Below are 20,204 nucleotides of genomic sequence, written 5' to 3' on the forward strand. Positions count from 1 at the left end.
TTGTAACATTGTTTTTCAGTCACGAAATAGAACAGATTAATTGGCACTTCATCAGTATCAGCCAATATAGGCATATTGGTGTATCAGTAAAATTACCGATCAGATATATCTATAAATATCTTACAATTTCGTGTTTGGGGAATAAAAGACGCGGTGATGTAATAATAATTAAACATAATAATTTTATACTCCCTCTGTCCCATAATTATTGTCCGGTACACCTTTGTTTGTTGTCTCATAATAATTGCCCGATATTCAAACTGTGACATTGGTGTATACAGAAGAAGAACATGAAACAAGGGAATGAGTCATACAACTTTACTACTCAAGGATCAGTACAAATTGTGCTTTCCATCTGCCTCTTCGTCTGTCATTTCCGTACTACCATTTTGGCATACCGGACTATAATTATGGGACAGAGGGAGTAATTACACTGGTCGACATGGGTTCTGATGTTTGGAAACTAATTGTGGTTTCTGAAACTACATTTGATGCTGATTTCAGAAGTGACCTTGTTTTTGTTGTATCACCCTCAGTTATTTAGAAATCTTCATTGTTGTATAAATCGTAATTCCTGCCCAGAAATTAGAAGTTAATAATATTCCCGATAGATGGCAGTGAACCTCTTATTACATTATATGATTAACAAAATTGCTGAAGACGCCTAGTAACAATGAATGATTCAATAAATTTGTTTCTAAGTTTTGTTATTCGATACCAACTAATGCAAATAGTACAGTTTTTAATTTATTTACCATGTATAAGGTTACGTGATCTGAAACCTTAGTTAAGTGTATTGTAGATATTATATATGTAAATAGCAGTAGGAAATGCAAAATATTTGATAAAGTTTTCGTCATTGTCGATAGTTCGTGCTGTGTTGTGTCGAGAGACAATGTCGTCGTCGTCCAGGAAGTGTTTGAACTCGCCCCATGTATTCTGTTACATTTGTGGAAGCTATGTAGTGAAGAGGCAAAGACAACGTATCACCACATTTGTGAGGTCTGCTTACCACGAATATTTTGGTGTTAAAGTAGGTGATCAGGACAAAAACTGGGCCCCGCATGAAGTTTGCAAAACATGTGTGAAAGCTTTGCGATTGTGGAAGTATGGCAAGAGGAAAGCATTGCCATTTGGAATACTAATGGTATGGCGGGAACCAAAAAAATCACATTGATGACTGCTATTTCTGTGCTATAGATGTTAGCGGTTTCAGTGCTAAGAACAAGAGCAATGTGAGTTATCCCAACAACATACAATCGGCCATTAGGCCTGTGCCTCATGGGCCAGATGTACCTGTACCTGTACCACGTACGAGTAGTGATAATTGCAGTACTTCAAGTGACACTGAAGTTGAACATGCACACTATGATGACAGTGACGATTTCTGTCCTGGTACAAGTACAGGCACTCCACAACCTTTCACACAACATGAACTGAATGATCTCGTAAGAGACCTAAATTTACCAAAGGAGAGTGCCCAACTTCTTGGTTCCCGACTGAGTAAGAAAAACCTGTTGTCTCCAGGAACACATTTCTCATGGTACAGGCATCGAGAGACAGAGCTACTCCCATACTTTACTGAAGATGAAATCCTTGTTTATTGTAACAACATAAGGAAAGTCATAGAATTGTATGGTATTTCTTACAATGTAAGTGAATGGAGACTTTTCATTGATGCATCACAGACTAGTCTGAAGGGTGTTCTGTTAAATAACTGTAATGTGTTCCCATCGATTCCAGTTGCATATTCTGTGTCGCTTAAGGAAACTTATGAAACTTTGAGGTTCATGCTACTGATAGTGAAATATGAAGAACATGGTTGGTCTGTCTGTGGAGATTTCAAAGTGATAGCTTTGTTGTTGGGTCTCCAGGCTGGGAACACAAAATTCCCCTGCTTCTTGTGTGATTGGGACAGTCGGGACAGGGAGAATCATTGGAAAGTGAAAACATGGCCAAGTAGAGAATCTCTCTCTCCAGGGAAGAAGAAGTGACACAACGGCAATTAATTCAGTCGTCTAAAATACTGCTTCCTCCGTTGCATATAAGTTAGGGATAATGAAACAGTTTGTGAAAGCATTAGACAAAGACGGCGAATGCTTTAAATACATTGCCAGGAAATTTCCATCCGTCACTGAGGGTAAGCTCAAAGAGGGTATTTTTGTTGGCCCTCAGATACGGAAACTGATGTTGGATGCAGATTTTGAAGAAATAATGACTGCTACGGAAAGGGATGCCTGGGTAAGTTTCAAAATGGTGGTTGCCCATTTTCTGGGCAATGAAAAACACGTTAACTATGAACATTTTGTGAAAAATCTCCTAACGAATTTATGTAAACTTGGTTGTAAAATGAGCCTCAAATTGCATTTCCTTAACTCACATCTAGATTTCTTTCCGAGTAATCTTGGACACTTCAGCGAGGAGCACGGGGAAAGATTTCACAAGTACATAGCAGAGATGGAACGGAGATTCCAGGGACGATGGAATGTTTCCATGATGGCAGATTTTTGTTGGATGTTAAAAAGAGATGTTCCTACTTCGGGTGTCGGGGAAGGCAGAAAGTCAAAAAGAATGAAGTTTGATCCTGAGTCTCAGTAATTCGTAATGCACTATGTTATATCTCTTTCTAGACATGTGTAAATGAAAATGTACATGAATATAGTATATAATATAGATTTTACAATCTCAATATATGTCCCACTGATTACTATATTTGCAAAAATTATTTATTCTGTGTGTCTGTAATATGATTATATAAACCCCAAATGATTCCAATAATACCATAATAGATCCCTATATGCTATTCAGTTTTCACGATTTGTGAAAAATTGTGACGTGATGGAGCAAAACGGTTTTCAAATTTGAATTCAGCATGAAAAATCCTTTCAGAGTCACCTATTCATTTCAAAACATCGTTCAACTTTTGAAAAAATGTCGACCAGTGTTATTATACAATGAAACGTATTAAAAAATTAGTAACTCACTCACATCTAATTATGTTTTATAATTTGGTGCAAAATCCTGCCATTTTGTTCAACTTTTTATGGATACTCTCCATGCCTTATTTCTTTAAAAAAAAGTAAATGTCTAGATATGAACTTCTTTTGCACTGCAGTTACCTCGAAACATGCATCTATTAAGGAGGTCAATGATCCATTGAAGTTGTTCAAGGACAATTTAGAATTTTATATCTGATCGGTCTAGAATATGGGTTATCGGATTCGGTTAATTTTATATCGGAACTTTATCGGTATCAGCCAAAATTTCATAATTCCCTAAAACAAATTATATAAAAATGAGAATTTAGGCATACAATAAATTGAATTAGCTGTTAGAATAGCTTACTGGCACATGAGTGGATTACTACAATTTTGTTTAAAACAATGAAAATTTGGATAAAAACAACATACACATACGACACACAAGTAATAACGAAGTTTGAGAAGCCCGAACCCTGGCACATTAATCAGCAATTTAGGCTAAAATATCTTAGAACATGACCTTTACTATCTCAATACAAGAATTTTTGTTTTAAAATTTAAAATTTACAATCAGGCTATTCCAGGGCTGTCTTGATAGCTCAGTTGGGAGAGCAATGGCACGGTATACCAGGGACTGGGTTCAAGTCCTGGTCAAGTCTGCATTTTTACCTTATACAGGGTATACACAAAGTGTCTTGACATATTATTAATAAATCAGAAAGTAATGAAGATGCAAATAAACTGGTGGCAATGACAGATAGATAAACTCAAAAAGTTTTATGTCCTGTATCAGTACATATCTGTGTGTGTTACTTTTGTCGCACGGAGAATGTCAAGACGATACTCAATTTTTTCCCACATTCGGGTCAGCATGCCAACATCCACAGATGCTATTGCATTGTTTATTTTGGCTTTTAGTTCATATGTTCATCACTTTTGACGTATAAAAATGTCTGCAACATATCACGAAAGAAAAAAAAGTCCAATGGGATTTTGTCAGGTAACCTCGTGGGCCAAGGAATCAGACCACCACGTCACATTCATCTTCCCGGCAAGCGTTCATTTAAAACACGACAAATAATGTTGAGGAACCTTACAAAATTGATGAAAATAAAGCCAGAATAAACAATGCGATAGATACTGTGGATGTCGACATACTGACCAAAAAATAGGAAAAAATTGATTATTGTCTTGACATTCTCAGTGCGACAAAATGTATCAGTACACTTCTATGTGTGTTCAAGACATAAAACTTTTTGAGTTTATCTATCATTACCACCTGTTTATTGTACTTCTGATTTATTAATAATATGTTAAGACACTTTGTGTACACCCTGTATTACTACAAAGTACATCTGTGTGTGCCACAGCAGAAGATAAATAATTATGTTTAACTGCATGGAGTGAATCATTGTGGAATTTTAAAGAAAGAACTAAAGAATTGTACACAATTATGGAAATGTACGATGATAGCATGCATACACTACTTTAAAAAAATGAGAAAAAATGTATATACATACAAATTCAAAGTCTCCGTCCACAAAAGCACGCTGGAACTTTGCTGGATTCTCGTGACGAGGACTAGGGGAAGCTGGACTGCCTGGAACCGCTCCAGAGATCTGGTTCAACTGACGTTGTAGGTGGTTTTGAAATCGTTGCTGCTCCTCTGCGGACATTGGGGGAGGGTGATGCTGCTGTGCAATGGAGGGGGAGTTCTGTTGGTGGTTGGTCTGCTGTTGCAGTTGATGCTGTGGGGAGCTGTTGGGAGTTTCCTGATTCTGAAGCATGGGCTTGGGAGACTGTTGACCATTGCCCTATAAAATAATAATAATACTTTTAAGTGCTGAGCTCAGTATAAAACATAATACAGCGCAAAATCAAGTAAAAAAGTACACAATGTAGAGAGAGCAACATATTTACATTTCAAGTTATAGTTTTTAACAATATCTTCTACTATACCCATAAAAATTGTTTATTTTATGATCATATTATTACTAATAACAATAATAATTTATTTTTAAGTGCTGAGCATGGTATAAAACAGCACTAAGTCAAGTAAAAAAAAAGTACACCATTACATAAATAAAATATGTAAGATGAAGAATAATACAGGGAAAGCAACATACTTACATTTCAAGTTACAGTTTTCAACAAGATCTTTTGCAATGCCACAAATTGTGTAATAATTATTTATTGTTACTTCATCACATCAATTGCTAAATTCACTGCCACACCCAATTTCTATATTTAATTCACAACAGATATTCCTTTATATTATCTGCCGGACCCCGTGGTTGAGTGGTCAGCACATCGAGCTGCGACGCCAGGGGTCCCGGGTTCGAATCCTGCTCGGGCATGGTTGGTTGTAAATGTCCATTCATCACTCATCCCCATCTTCACAAATTAGCCAAGAGGCACAAACCGCGAAGTAAAATAAAACAAATCAACCAATCAAATCAATCAAACCTATATATTATCTATAAGAGTTTTTATCAGTTCACCACCATTGTTAGTGTCCACTGAATAAAGGAATTTGTGTCTAGTGGTACATTTGGGAGCCTTGTAATTACATTACTACATAATAATAATAACAACAACAACAATCTAACAAATCCTGCATTTTTAACATTGGCCAGTAGAAAAGTTCAAAATTGTATTATTTAGACATGATTATTTAGGATTCCCACATATATATTCAAAAATAATTCTCCGATCATTCAATTCTCTTTATAAAAATTTTATAAGAAAAACTGAAAATAAATTAATAATAATTTCAAATCATTACATTTCTGTGCAAATTATCCTTAAGCAAATAGCCTGAATCCAAAGAGTGACACTATTTTTTTATTCTCATCTTGTAACAAATTACAAACTATGTGAGCACACTTTTATTTTTATTTTATTTTTTGCTCCACCGTAATTGGTAATTTCATTTATAGTTAACCCTTTGTGATCCCTGCGTTTGGTCAACACAAACAATTTTAAGCTGCCATCGGGAATTACCATATTTACTCATGTCTAATGCGTATTTTTTTTTAAACTTTTTGCCCCCAAAAACTGTGGTGTGTATTATGCACGGAATAATTCGAACAGCCAACATGAAACCGTACTGAATGTTTACGGAACGCTATCATGTTATATATCATTGTCAAGCTTGAATTCTGCAGTTTCTGAATATGGCAACAATATTCCATTCAAGATGGTGACACTAATGTGCAATGCGGTTGAAATAAACTCATCACAAAATGAAGGAACGTTTTGATTTTTATTGTACTTTGGATGAAAGAAATAATAATCAAAATGTATTAGTGGCCAAATAACCCACAATATGGAGTGTGTAAATGTCTTAATGGACGAAATCTTGTGCTGCTAACTGCTAGTTTGAGAGTCATCAATGTGCCTCGTATAAATGTTACGTTAAAAGTTTAAAGGCCATTTCCCATGATTTTTCACTTTGCAATGTAATGTTCTGTGACACCAAGAAAAGCAGTGCCATTCTGGCGGAATTCAAGCATGCAACTCTCGTCAAATGGGATACATATCAGCGGTATTTGTTGGGTGAGAAATCTTCTTGAGTAGTGCAAATCCATCAGCTAATTTTGGATCTTGTTTTTTACTATTATACCTAGGTAGAATAAATAGCGTAACATGCTACGAAGTCAGAGGTATCAGGTTTAATAATACGTGGGTGTATTATTGTGTTTGTTCCATCATCTTTGTTTCAGTTCTTAAGTCCACTTTATGCACAGAATGTTAATTTGGACTGGACCTACAGTTTAAAATGGGATGCAAACCCAAAATGTGCCTCCGTCGGGTATCAAATCCAACATCCTTAGATAATGGAACAACATTCATTGCCTTGTAATCAATTTCATCAGTTGATTCTCATCGTTCCACTAAACCCAAGAGGTAGAAATGTTATGTAAAATAACTGAATGAAAAAAAGATCATTAAAAAACTGGCCATTTGGCAAGTCAATACTAATAACAAGTAGGCTTGAAATGGGCAGTGATGTACGTAGTACGTACTAAATATAAAATCTGATGTAAATTAAGTCTTACCTTATTGTTTTCAGCCTCTTTCTTGTCGAAGTGATCTAAGAATAGTGGACGGTACTTCTTCCCAGATTCTCCAGGCCCCGTATCGTGCCCTGAAATTTAATTTGAAAATTTAGTGCAAAATGCAATATAATTAGCCTAGAGTACAACAGCTACATTTAAGTTCAACATTAAAAAAAAAAAATTATGATCATGAGGCAAAACAGAATTAACCTTTACTGGCCCGATGAAAAGTAAGGTCGTACTGGCCCGATGATACCATATGGTATCATGGTTCTAATTACGAAATGGATGTGCTTTTTGGACCTTCATACTCTTATGTTTGGGTGGAAACTCTGCCACAGATCTGGAGCAAGCCTGGGAAATTCACTCCACCCTCTCCACAACATATCCATGCCACATTTCCGAACAGAGTTTCACATTTTGGCTCATTATTCAACTTGTATGGCACCCAGGAACATGAAACATGTTTCATTCTCTTTGGAAACGTCCATTCTTTGAAAAGAATACTAAGGTTTGCGGCTTCTCCCCAAAATAGCAGGAGAAGAGGGGGCAAACTCCAGATTTTTGTTCTTTTCCATTGAAATTCGGGGGTCGTGCCCCCACCAAGCCGCCTTCCTCAGTCCGGCGTTCTGAATTGTACATGGTTGCATGCACTGATGTTTTAGCTGCAAAACAAAAGTTAACCGAAGTAGATTGCTCCCATAGTGCCAGAGTTATAACACTTTTCCTAAAAAGAGTGTTCGAATTTAAAATTCCTGCCCAGAAGCCTAGGACAGAATGGGGCTAACTTTCATAAACCTACTCGGCCACTAATAGTTAAAACATTTGAATCATTAATAGGTATTTATTAGACGAATACAAATGGACTCACACGAAAGGAACTTCATACACTACTTCTAAACATAGTCTCCTCCCTGGTTCAGGCATTTATCCCAGCACTTTGTGGGGATCAAGGGATCCGTGATGCCTGTCTCATAGAACTCTTGAGTCCTGTTGTCACAGCCAAGCCCCACTTCATGCTTGACAACATCATCCAAATGTAGGGTGACCAGACGTCCTCTTTTGTCCGGACATGTCCTCCTTTTTAGGTGTCTGTCCGGCGTCCGGGCGGATTTTTTAGAAATCGGTAAATGTCCTCCTTTTTTGGGAAGAGTATAGCTGGCATTGACCATAGTAAATGTGTGCATACAGAATGCTTCATTTTTGGCACGTTAAATATTTGAGGAATGCTTACCTAGCATCTGGGAGCTCAATACGATCACTTTCCCGACTGAGTCATTATTAGGGTGCGTATTTAAGGCACTAAAAACCTCTGAAATAGGCACCAAAATAGGCACTTAAAAGGCACCTTAAAATTTAAAAAAGACATTAAAATAGGCAATGGATGTGAACTTATTTAAATTTTCTTCTTACAATGCACAATTATACTGTATTAGCACTTGTTTATACATAAAAGTGCGCTAGCGATTAACATACTATAATACTCTTTTGATCGAAATTCACATTAGCGGGGCATCGTCCGTTAAAGTAATTCTCACAAAAAGAGCTTGTGCTAATGACTGCAAATTTGAACAAATGATGAAAAAACAATTTGCACCATTGTAACAAATAAAATATTTAAAACAATGTTACAATTCAGACCATTCAAGATTTCAGTCAGTACAACATCAACAAAGCCTTACATCTTTCAATATAGGGAAAGCCAAATGCACGTAAGAAAAAGCTGAAGTATGCAAAAATTGCAGAATATTCATTTTTTGGCACTATAAAGCCAAAATAGGAATTTATAGGCACTATAAAAATGTGTTTTCGGAATAGAACCTCCATGAAACGAACTTTAAAGTTTAAACATGAAAGCCTACGGTTTACTACAAAGGAATAAAATAGGCAAATTGCCGCACATTTTATTAAGTGCTGAGACTGCTGGAACACATGTAGTCTGTGCAGTTCCTTTTCGATTGATTGATTTGGTTTATTTTACTTCGCTTTTGTGCCACTTTTGGCTAATCGCGAAGATGAGTATGAGCGATGATATGATGATTTTGATGAAGGGATGCCCATGCCCTGACCAGGATTCGAAACCGAGGCTCCTGGCGTTGTGCTAACCACTCCACCACAGACGTCGGTCAGTTCCTTTTCGAGTTATACATATGCGATACAGAAATGCGTAGGGAGAATTTTGATTATTAAGTAATATTTACTTTCATGAAATAACGAAGCAAAAGTGTAAATTCGACAATGATCTTGCAAGAAAATATCAAGTTTTAAAGGATGGAAGAAACGAATATGGGGTAAAGTGTAATGTGGTTGCCACTTTCCCCTGCTGTTGAAAGAGTGCTAGAAATGTTCGTGGCATTGAAATCGTATTTCTCTACCCAATCTAAACTACCTAAAATTTTAATTTGGCTTTGCGAAATAAGTTAAGTGAATCTTACTTGTTACATTTGCATTCACTTGTGGAGATATTTCAGAAGAAATCCAAGAATTAGAAAAGGAGTAAAATTTTGTGCTTCAAATTATACATATTCTTTGTAATTTGTTAAAAAAACAGATTAGGAGATTGCTTTCTTTGCTTAAAGGTAAGATGAAGTTATTGAAAGATATCTTCTGAAAAGCATCTGTGAGCAAAATGTTGGTAAGATTTTTGTATATTGATTAAATTATGAGTAATGGCAAATGTGTAGCCATTTTTTGCGGTGTCCTCTTTTTTTATGACTTTGTCCTCCTTTTTTGCCATGCTCTGTCCTCTTTTTTGAATGTATGTGTTTGGTCACCCTATCCAAGTGAAATCGGTGTCATTGCTACACCTACGCACATCTCTTTGCTCCTTTGAAGAAGCATGTCAGAGGACACTGGTTTCACACGAATGATGATGTCAAGCACGAAGTAAGAGCTTAGCTCTTGACAACAGGACCCTGAGTTCTATAAGACAGGTATCATAAACTCCGTGAACTGCTGGGATAAATGCCTGGGGAGGAGATTATGTTTAGAAGTAGTGTATGAAGTATCCTTTCACGTGAGTCCATTTGTATTCGTCTAATAAATACATATTAATGATTCAAATGTTTTAACCTGCTCAAGTCTGCATTAGATCTATGAGTGGCAATTGATGCATGTTGCTTCGATGTGAAATTCCTCCTTAATCAACCATCAACTTCAGAGCCATCAACTTCAGAGACCAATGTCCTCACACATAGTATCACCTTACAATTGGTTGGTGGTGGTTTAGATTTTTCCACTTGGAGGTGCTGGAAGTTGCAAAGTGTCATCTGTCATCTGTATGTCATCTGATGGGCTGGGTAGGTGTGGGCATGAGATTGGCATTTTCTTATTGTCAGTAATTATGCCATGTGGTATGCACCTGCCCATTATCTAGGTTTAACTGAGATCTGTTTCAAAACGGCGCATGTTGCTTTGCTTCATGGGATTGGTTTGATGTAGTACAATAGTAAACGTAATGGTATGATCAATAGCACTGCTACTGTATATTCAGAGGCCAGATTTAGGAGTTTCCTTCTTGGCATTTCTTATGCTTTCTCTTAGTATGTCTGCACACAAGCAACCGGGAGAAAAACGAACCCCTTCTAAGACAGTTTTCTTTAGAGACGGGCCGATATGAAATTTTTGCATGATATTGATAAAATACACACATAAAATTTACTGATCCAATATATAATTCCAAATGGTTCATTGGCCTCCTTAATTCAGACTTTTTTACAAAAATATGGAATGGAAATTATATGTTTATATCCATGACAATTGTAACAAAATGGCACAAAATTGTAAGATATTTAAAGATATATTGGTTCAGTAAAATTATTGGTAATTTTACCAATAAGAGGACCGATTATTCTGTCCCATCCCTAATAAATATACAGGAGCTAATCAGAAATCATCTTTCAACTGTCTGATAAAAAATAAATTGCCATAGTAAAAACGTACATGTATAGTAGCCAGTAATCACAACCCTGCTATACATTTTCTTCAGAAGCACACGAGTAGCAGTTGCTAAAAATGGGCCTAGTCACACTGCTTCTGTCAGCAAAGGTGCATGATGTGATTCATATCACGTAAGCTGAAGGAGTCAATGTTGTTGAGATTCATTCATTATTGAGTGATTCATGTGTACAGAGATGACATGAGTGACAGTGCTGTGAGAAAATGGTGCAGAAAATACAGAATTGGCTGTACAGATGTGTGTGATAAGTGGGGTCAAGGATGGCATTGAATTGTTATGGATGAACCCCGAGAGCAACTACCATTCCTTCACCAAGATGATCTATCTTCTCAGCACCATGAACCCAACGAGGAACTCAACTGGCTGAGCACATTGACAATGGACTACAAAAGCTCATGTGTGATACAAGTGCCTGAATTTGGGCGATGTCTATGTGCAGAAGTGTAGGTTGTTATGTAGCAATAACTTTTGTGTATTTATTATTGTTTCTTATTAAGTACAGAGGCACATTGTGTTAAAACAAGAAGAACATCCTACAATGTGATAAGAACATACAGGATTATTCATAAGTCTGTGAAACATTTAAAACAGTTATAACAAACTACACAATGGATTTTTAGAACTGTAACTTCAATTGAGAGAGAAACAATGTAAGTTTTTTATGCAAGCGGTGTTGCCATTTTTTGCTGCTAGGAGGCCATAGTAGCAATACATCATTCAGTAAACGCGAGCAGGCATTTTGTGTTGTTGAGTTTGCTAGAAGTTCGTCCCCCGATTTAACCTCTTGTGACTTTTTCTTGTAGGGGTTTGTGAAGGGTACTGTTTAAGTCTCCCCACTGCCCACTATTATCCAGGATCTCGGGGATCGAATCACCGATGCTGAGGCTCTTATCAATAGTGATATGCTAACTAACTTGTGTCTGGAATGAGATGTATTATTGCATAGACATTTGCCGCATCACTAACGGTGAACACAGAGTATTTGCGACTTCTGTGATATTGGAAACAAACTTTGAGAGTATTTTTTTAATGTGAATATAAAATGTTTGTTTGTTGTTCAGTAGTTTATGTCTTATGAATTTTTCAAATGTTTCACAGACACATGAATAACCCAGCATATCATTTCCACCTGTACATACTAAAGCCTACTTCATCAAGTTATCAGTGAATATACGCAAAAATGCTTGGAAGAAATAGACAATGTAAAAGTTATTAATTGCAATACATACTCTTCATAGTAGATTCGTCCTCATCTTCACCATCACTGTTAATCACCATAGTACCTAAATTAGATTCCACTTCCACTAATGTCCCACTCTTACTGTTTGGAACAAGCGTCCCAGAATTATGAGCAATCATTGTTCCATCTATCACATCATTCTTGTTAACTAAAGTTCCTGAGTTCTGAGGGTACTGTAGCATCGTCTTGTTCATGTCGTCATCATCCTGGAAAAGAGAATACATTCACAGGTTAAAATTATCATACCACAAAACATTCCAAATTATCAATAATTGAAAAATATTGAAATTTAAGTGTTCTATTTCCACTTTGGCTATTTTGTGTCCCTATTCTACTTCCGTATGATGATGAAAAATGACAATGATGTACAAGAACAATGACAGAATCTAAATTTAGCCAAGATTTGAACCTATAAACTCCTAGTTTCATAGCAAGTTAGACTAACACAGAGATCATAATTATTAATATTTGTGCTGAAAGAAACACACTGACACTGGTGATGTTTCATGAACTTGTCCTTAGAGGCATGCATATTTCGTTTTTGACGAAAACGCAAAATGTGAAATAACACATTATAATGTTAATTTTTCATGTTACTGAAAGGTGTCAGGTGCATTTTCCCACCCTGTTTTGTCACGAAATAATGCGAAATAGACTCTTAACACGAAATTTAGAGTTTATTTACCAATGTGACACTTTCTGAAGTCAGAATTATCTTGAGAGTTATGCAATTCACGGGAAATTGGTTAATTCTGCTGTAAATACTTGAGAAGCAAAAATGGGCCCCTTTATACAGAAATAAACTTAATATTCTGGTAACGACACAAATGTGCTATTAGAAGAGATATGTTTATTTTGTGTAGTTTTTAAACCAAACTGAGGATTATATTCACAATTTTAAAACCAAAATTTCATTTTATATACCGCTTTTTCACCGCTATAGCAGCGAAAGTTTATTTTATTAACCGCTTTTGAACCTGAAATGGATTCTGTTTTTGTATCGAAATGTTGCTTTTTTATTTACCAAAAATATGTGTAGAGACTTATCCTTCATTAGATCTAAAGGAGTGTTCAATATGAAGAAACTGAACCGATATTGATACCAATCATCAGATACTTGAAAATTTCAATAATTAAAATTTATTAAAAATATTGATCAATATTAGTGTGTAATCATTATTCTCCAATTATATGCATCAAATTTCCACGAAATTTGGTATATTTGAATATTCAAGAATTACATCATAATATCAAAGTAGATGTTATGTAAACACAAAATCCAGTATTTTGTGCAAAACAAATTAAAATAAAGTTTAATTATCCTGAATGTTATGCAAAATTCAGACTGCGAAAGTGTAGCATGGCATTTTTGTGTACCCCATGAAATAACAAAATGCCGGAAAAGTATCAGCAGGTACCGGTACATGAATTTCAACCAATACTTTCTGATACTGATGCCACTGGCATCGGTATCGGCTCAGAACTAGAAGAAAAAAACCTGGTGCCCTCGAATTTCCTACTTAGCAAATAATGTGCATTTATGACCCTTTTCTGCAATCATATAATTATAACAATCCACCCACCTCGAGACTTGCTTGAGACATAAATTATAAAAATTATTAAAAAATAAAGTTATAAATGCAATTGTGGTACTTTCCTTCAGCTGCTAAGCAGGGGGCCCTTCAGACAGACAACAATGTGAACAACATTAACACCCACGAAAGACATGTTATCTTTCAAAGTTATTACAGTACACCAATCACAATCAACCAATGCATTCCAAACATTTGAAGAATTTTTATCCTATCAGTTGTAGGTGTGTCAATCGTTGGCATTTGCAGTTTTTATCATCCAGGAAACTGAAATCAATGAATCTGCATCCAGGATGCGTGAACAGAGGTGGATGTACTTCAGTGGAAGCATGTATATTTCTAAATTATTGTAGGTATCATCTCTGATATTTGATCTTAATGAGCACAGTCCAGATTTTTATGTAGCCAAAATATGCATGTAAATAAGTTAATAAATCACAGTCGCTATTCCCTATATTAGGAGGGATTATTTGTGAAATATGAGAGCATTTAATTATTTGTAGTGTTAATTCCATGTCTTAATTGTCTTGCAAATAGATTCAATGAAAACTAAGAGAAATGGTGCAGATACTGCATTTTATGTCAAAATATGTACTCTAAAAAGAACATTTGTAACATGCAACATGAAATTAAAGAATATCAGTCTGAACATCTTTTCTTTTTCTCTCTTGTATGTACGTTTTGCTTGCATTGTAGAATTATTTCTCTTGCAGTTTACGGTTCTTAGAAGCACAAAAGCAAAAAATTCTGTTTATGTGCTTCAGTCTGAAGATCGTAATTTGCAAACATTTGCCACTTTCCCTTGGCTACATAGAGAGGAAAAATAATTACCAACAGGTGCACAATTTATGCACCACGCAATATCACAAAGTAATAAAATTGATGGGACATGGTCAAAGGAAAGAAATGAAACTCAAAATTCAACCAGAATACATTGATACTCAAGTGATTTCTCCTTTTAGGCACTCAAAAAGGCAGTTATATTTTAAATAGGCACTTATGACTAAAATAGGCACTATAAAGCCATTTCAGACCATTTCTGAAAGAAATACAAAAGTTTTAAAGTGGCCAAGGAACAAAAAAGGTATTTTAGGGCAAATCCTCAGCCTGGTAATTACATAAATATCCTTGCCCTGTTTATGAGTAAAAAGGTAAAGTGCTCCCCTGTGCTTAGCACCACGCCATGAAGGTAACGCCCCACACTTTCTTGATCCGGTCATGAGTGGGGGTGATGTGATCAGCATCACGCCCCTGACCGCCTTTACCCCCCCCCCCCCCCAGGGTTTCCCCCAGGTGCCCATGTTATTCGACGCTGGGTGGGTGCCGGGGCCGCTTCCAACATTAGAAAAGTTCCCGGATTTGAACCGGCCAGGGATCGAACCCGGGACCTTCAGCATGGTAGTCAGACGCGTTACCGAGTATAAATTAAAAACCAAACTCTGTGGCACAACAGTCTTTTGAGGACCGAGGACTGCCAAGTGGCTTTCCAAGTGACATGCAGTTGGTGAAATAAGTCACACTGTTGCTGTTACTTTGTAAAACTAAAGCTTGTGAATTATGATTATACACATCAACATAACAAAATGGTGGAATTCTGTACTAAATTATAGGCTATTAAAAGATATATTGGTAGTGGGTGTACAATTTAATTTGTTCGATCCCTTGAAAATACAAACACTAGTTTTCAAATAATATGTACACATAAAAATTGAAATGAGTTGTTGTTTTAAGTCCACTTAAGTGCACAGTCCGACAATTAAGTAATGAGACTGATTTTATGTTGTCCCACGTGTGCATTCTATCTGTGAAGTAACATGTTCATGGTGTACTGTGATCCATAATCCACAACTCATGAACTTGCAATGAGTATGCTGGGAATTATGCTGCCGAAGGCCATAATCGCCATAGAGCAGCGAGTGCATATCAAGTTTCATGAGAGACATTCTGAAAACTGCTTGCAGGAATGAACATTTGAATTCCATTGTTGTGGAGGATGAAACAGAGCATGTTTGCTATGGTCTTACTACGAAACAACAAATCGCAGAATGGAAGTTGCTAAATTTACCAAAAGGCAAGAAAATTTAGCTCCAAAAATCAAAGGTGAAGACAATATTGTGTTGTTTATTTTCTTACAACAGCAAAGGCATTATTCACCATGTATTTCTTCCCGAGGGTGAAACTGGAATTGGTGTTACTATTGTAGTGCTCTGAATAATTATGAAAGAGAACTGACCGTGCCTGACCTTGGAATCCTGAACCAGGCAGTTTCTTCCTGCTCCATGATAATGCCAGCGAGCAGTGGTTGTCTAGGTATTCCTAGTGCAAAAACAAGCTAGTGTGTTGAATCATCTTCTCTAATCCCCAGATTTATCACCCTGCAATTATTTCCTGTTCTTAAAAGTGAAGCTGCTGCTGAAATTATGCACTTTTTATGAACACAGGAACATCCAACAGATTGTGACATCGAATCTTCAAGTCAAACCACATGAAGACTTGCAGATGTCCTTTCAATTGTTGTCCACCCCTTGCCAATGGCTGTATTAATGCAGGAGGGATATACTTTGAGTAATAAACAGGCAATGTTCAAATATTTCGTTTTCATTTTATAATAACTGAACAACTGTCTTATTACTTGTCAGACTGAATAGGCTAATCGAGACTGGACCTACAGTTTAAAGTGGGATATCAACCACTGTGCAATGTGTCTTCACTGGGTATCAAACCTGGGACCCCTTGATTACAAGGCAGCAACATTACCACTACGCCAATGGGGAGGCCCATATATGTTGATATTGATGTGACTGCTATGTCAGCAGAACAGGACCATACTATTATTATAATTAATCTTATAAACCAGCCAAAATGTTAATACTTACAGATTCCTCTGTTGCTTGCTTCCCTGTATTCCGGTACGTTTGATTCTCGCGAATCTCTCGTGCTTCTGCTATCATCTGTCCCAGTATGCTTGGTGGCTTTGCATTCCGGATGAAGTCGTGCTGGAGCAACTCCGTGGCGGAGGCTCTCTCTTCAGGGTTTTTCACAAGGCAACGGGAAACAAAGTCTATGAACTCGGAAGACCACTGGTCAGGCTCCCGGAATGAGGGAGGCGGTTTTGTTGGAATCATGAAGATAGCACGCATCGGGTGAATGTCACCATACGGAGGCTTCCCTTCGGCCATTTCTAGGGCAGTGATACCTGTTGAGTGGCATCATATGAAAATGTTAGGCTATACTACAGAAGCAAGTTTTACAAAATCAGATGAAATCACTTTAATTCTAACATGTGTCGTTTCTCTGGTGCTGTCTGCTTCCTTAGCAGCGAACAATGAGAAGCAGCAGCACTATGCAATTACCTCAGACGTGGACAACTGAAGAATGTATGATCCAATACATATCATATTTCACCGCATAATCGTCAATTTTATGACCTTTTTTTTTCTCCAAAAAGTGGAGTGCAAGCATTATATGAAGCTTTTTTCTTTAATTGTATCACTGGTACTTAAAAATCATTTATTACTAGGTAACTGCTCTTGGTGCAAGATCAGGATGCACAGAATACTTGAGAATATATGTTAAAATTGAATACATGATAAAGGTTGTGCGAAGGGATTAAGGGTGTGTATGGAATAGTTTGCCAATGCGGCAAGGAATACGTGGGCCAAACAGGAAGAAGTACAGTTGAGAGCTGAGAAGACTGTGAGTGCGGGGTGAGGTTCGGGGGTGAACGGGGAGGAAGTGTGGGGAGGGAAGCTTCGACTTGGTGTTCAATTTTTCAGGGTTGCCAGACATACAGAAGTTCCTGTAGGAAAGGGTGAGAATCTGATACTGGAATTGGGACTCTCCGGTTGCTCACATCTTTCCCGAGGGATGACTGTGTCAGGTGCTCTCGCGAAGAAGCATTAACAAGACACTAGGAAATACACAAAAAGCACACACCCTTACTTTCTTAGTCACGTTGGAAGCAGATTGTTTTAATTTGTGAAGTTTTACTAATTGTTGCCTCAAACGTTTATTGCTAATTTGAACATTCTTCACTTTATGTAATAAACGATTGCATTGTTTCTTTACTTGTTCTTCAGCACATTTTAATTTCTTTTTCACAGTTTCAACTCACTATTATTGTTGGAGATTGGGTATATTGAGTATATTTCCAGTACTCAAAGTCTCTGAATTATTGTGTGCCATGCAAATTATTTTGCAAGAAGATAACTCTTCAAGTTTTCCACTGCTCGCTTTCGAATCTTACGTTTATTGGCACGTCCACTTCGATCAATTATGTAATTTGGCTGTTGCACACTACAATTCACCACACAACCAGGTACCTAAATTTAAACTTGGTTCAGCGTTTTTATTAAGCTGCGTTCTACAGGTATTGCTCAGCAGTTCTGCTTTTAAGTTTCGTTCGTAATCGGCATCCAGAAAATGCGATGAGCACACTGTGGCTGTTTTGATATTAACAGGATCTAATCTCTTACACTTTGAAACCCACATCTTGCACATAATCGGATCCTTTGGGACATGGCCATAGGCAGGAAAAATGTTGGGGAGGGGGTTCACTCTTAATTTTTCCCATGGGCGTCGCATAATCTTTAGTCATAAAAGTTATGTTGTTTGACCATTCCCATGAAACTTAATTTTTGGAATTTTGAAAAGTGTGGAAAGCAGTAATTCTTTGGTTTAAATGGTAAAACCTAACCTGGTGCCTGCATTGTAACCTCAATTTTTATATCTAACGCTGTTTTTCTTCGGTTATTCTGTTTGAATACTAACTAACTGGACTTTATTTCAGTTATTAACAATAAAACTAACAAACGTCGTGCTATTTTGTAACTTGCAATAAACGATGTCTATTCTATAGACCAGTTTGATCCCACTTTCCGACGCTCATATTGTTCCTATGCTTTCCAAACAGCATTATATACAACCAATATGCACTATACAAGTATGTGCTTTATAGGACCGCATATAGGTTAAATGTACAGTATGTACTATTATCGACTTCTGGGTGAAGGATAGTGAATGTAACATGCTATGAAGCAGGATATTCTAGGTTTGAACTCTTATAAAGGGGCATTTAAACCCTTATCGAACAGGGAATTAAAAGTTGTAACTGGAATTTTGGGATAATCGCAAGGGAATTTTCAGTCTGATCCAGGAACAGCACTGGAAAGAGGACAGCAGAAGTGAAAATGAAGGGGTCGTAGGTGGGCTGTGATTCTGAAAATGAAACCAGTTTCGCTCAAATTTCAGAATTCAAAATGTTTAAAAATTTCAACTCGATCATTTCAGAATTGTCTCTCTGTTGTATTTTGTGCAACTGCGAATATTTTTTTAAAAATATGTTACAAATTTTAGTTTCTGAACTCGCATTAATCCAACATGCCAGAAGTTTTGGTAGGGAAGGGGCTTGAACCCTAACCCCTCCCCCCTAAATACGGCCATGCTTTGGGAGCATGTATTTCTTGCGTTGTTCTGGCACAAAGCAACAGCACAATTGCGTGGCATCTTACTGAAGTGTTACTGTTGGTGCAAAAAAAAAAGAAAATCCCCACTATCACACAAGCTACAGAAAAGGAACCACAAGGCACTTTCAAGTTCCCTCGCACAAATGCAGATCCTATAACAAGCGGAAAGGTCAGTGACAGCGTCACCCCTGTCCCGTGATTGACGACAGGGTTGGAACCTCCCATGACCCTCTTTTTTCAGCTTCGGGAGGGAAGACTGCGCTACTTTCTCAACTATATTATATACTATTTTGGATCTGTGTGTGTGCGTCTTGCTAACTTCAGTGTTCTTGTTCCATTGTTGCAGTGCGAGTATGTCTTCTTCGCGAAGAATGGGACAGACAATTCACAGTGAAGCTAGGGAGATAATAAGAAACGTGATACAGCAGTGTGATGAAGAGGCCAAAGAAGGAAAATTAAAGTACTTGCTACAGCAATCAAATTTGCATGTGTCTAATTACACGGGCGTATCTGTGCGGAGTGTATTAAAAATAAGGAAAGAGGCCCATGAAGCGGGCGAGACGTCACTGTCTACACCGGGTAAGAAACGACGACGAGCCGAGCAAAACAGATTCCATTGCGATGAATTCGATCGAAGGGTCATCAGAGACGTAATACAAGAATTTTACCTTGTGAAAAATACAATACCAACGGCACCAAAACTTCTTTCAGCCATTCGTGAAAAAATTAATTTTCCGTGGAAAGTGCATAGTTTACGTCGTCTGTTTCATGATATGGGTTTCAATTGGAAAAAATGCAGAAGCAACAGAAAAATTCTCATAGAACGTCCAAATATTGTTCATTGGCGTGCCAAATATCTAAGGGAAATTAAAAAATTGAGATCGGAGAATCGTGTCATAGTATATAT

General features: G+C 37.0%; 1 protein-coding gene across 2 annotated transcripts in view; it reads right to left on the minus strand.

The window, feature by feature from the left end:
* The window catches only part of hpo (serine/threonine-protein kinase hippo), a 117,612-nt gene that overhangs the window by 11,770 nt on the left and 85,638 nt on the right, over positions 1 to 20,204 (minus strand). For both annotated transcript variants that reach the window (XM_083127263.1, XM_083127262.1), the window contains 4 exons: positions 16,709 to 17,028; positions 12,230 to 12,446; positions 7,043 to 7,131; positions 4,502 to 4,795 (listed from right to left, as the gene is read on the minus strand). In XM_083127263.1, coding sequence (XP_082983389.1) covers positions 4,502 to 4,795; positions 7,043 to 7,131; positions 12,230 to 12,446; positions 16,709 to 17,028 — 920 coding nt within the window. The remainder of the gene's footprint in view (positions 1 to 4,501; positions 4,796 to 7,042; positions 7,132 to 12,229; positions 12,447 to 16,708; positions 17,029 to 20,204) is intronic.

This window comes from Lepisma saccharinum, chromosome 8 (genome assembly GCF_977018435.1).
Source record: "Lepisma saccharinum chromosome 8, izLepSacc3.1, whole genome shotgun sequence".
Classification (NCBI taxonomy): Eukaryota; Metazoa; Arthropoda; class Insecta; order Zygentoma; family Lepismatidae; genus Lepisma; species Lepisma saccharinum.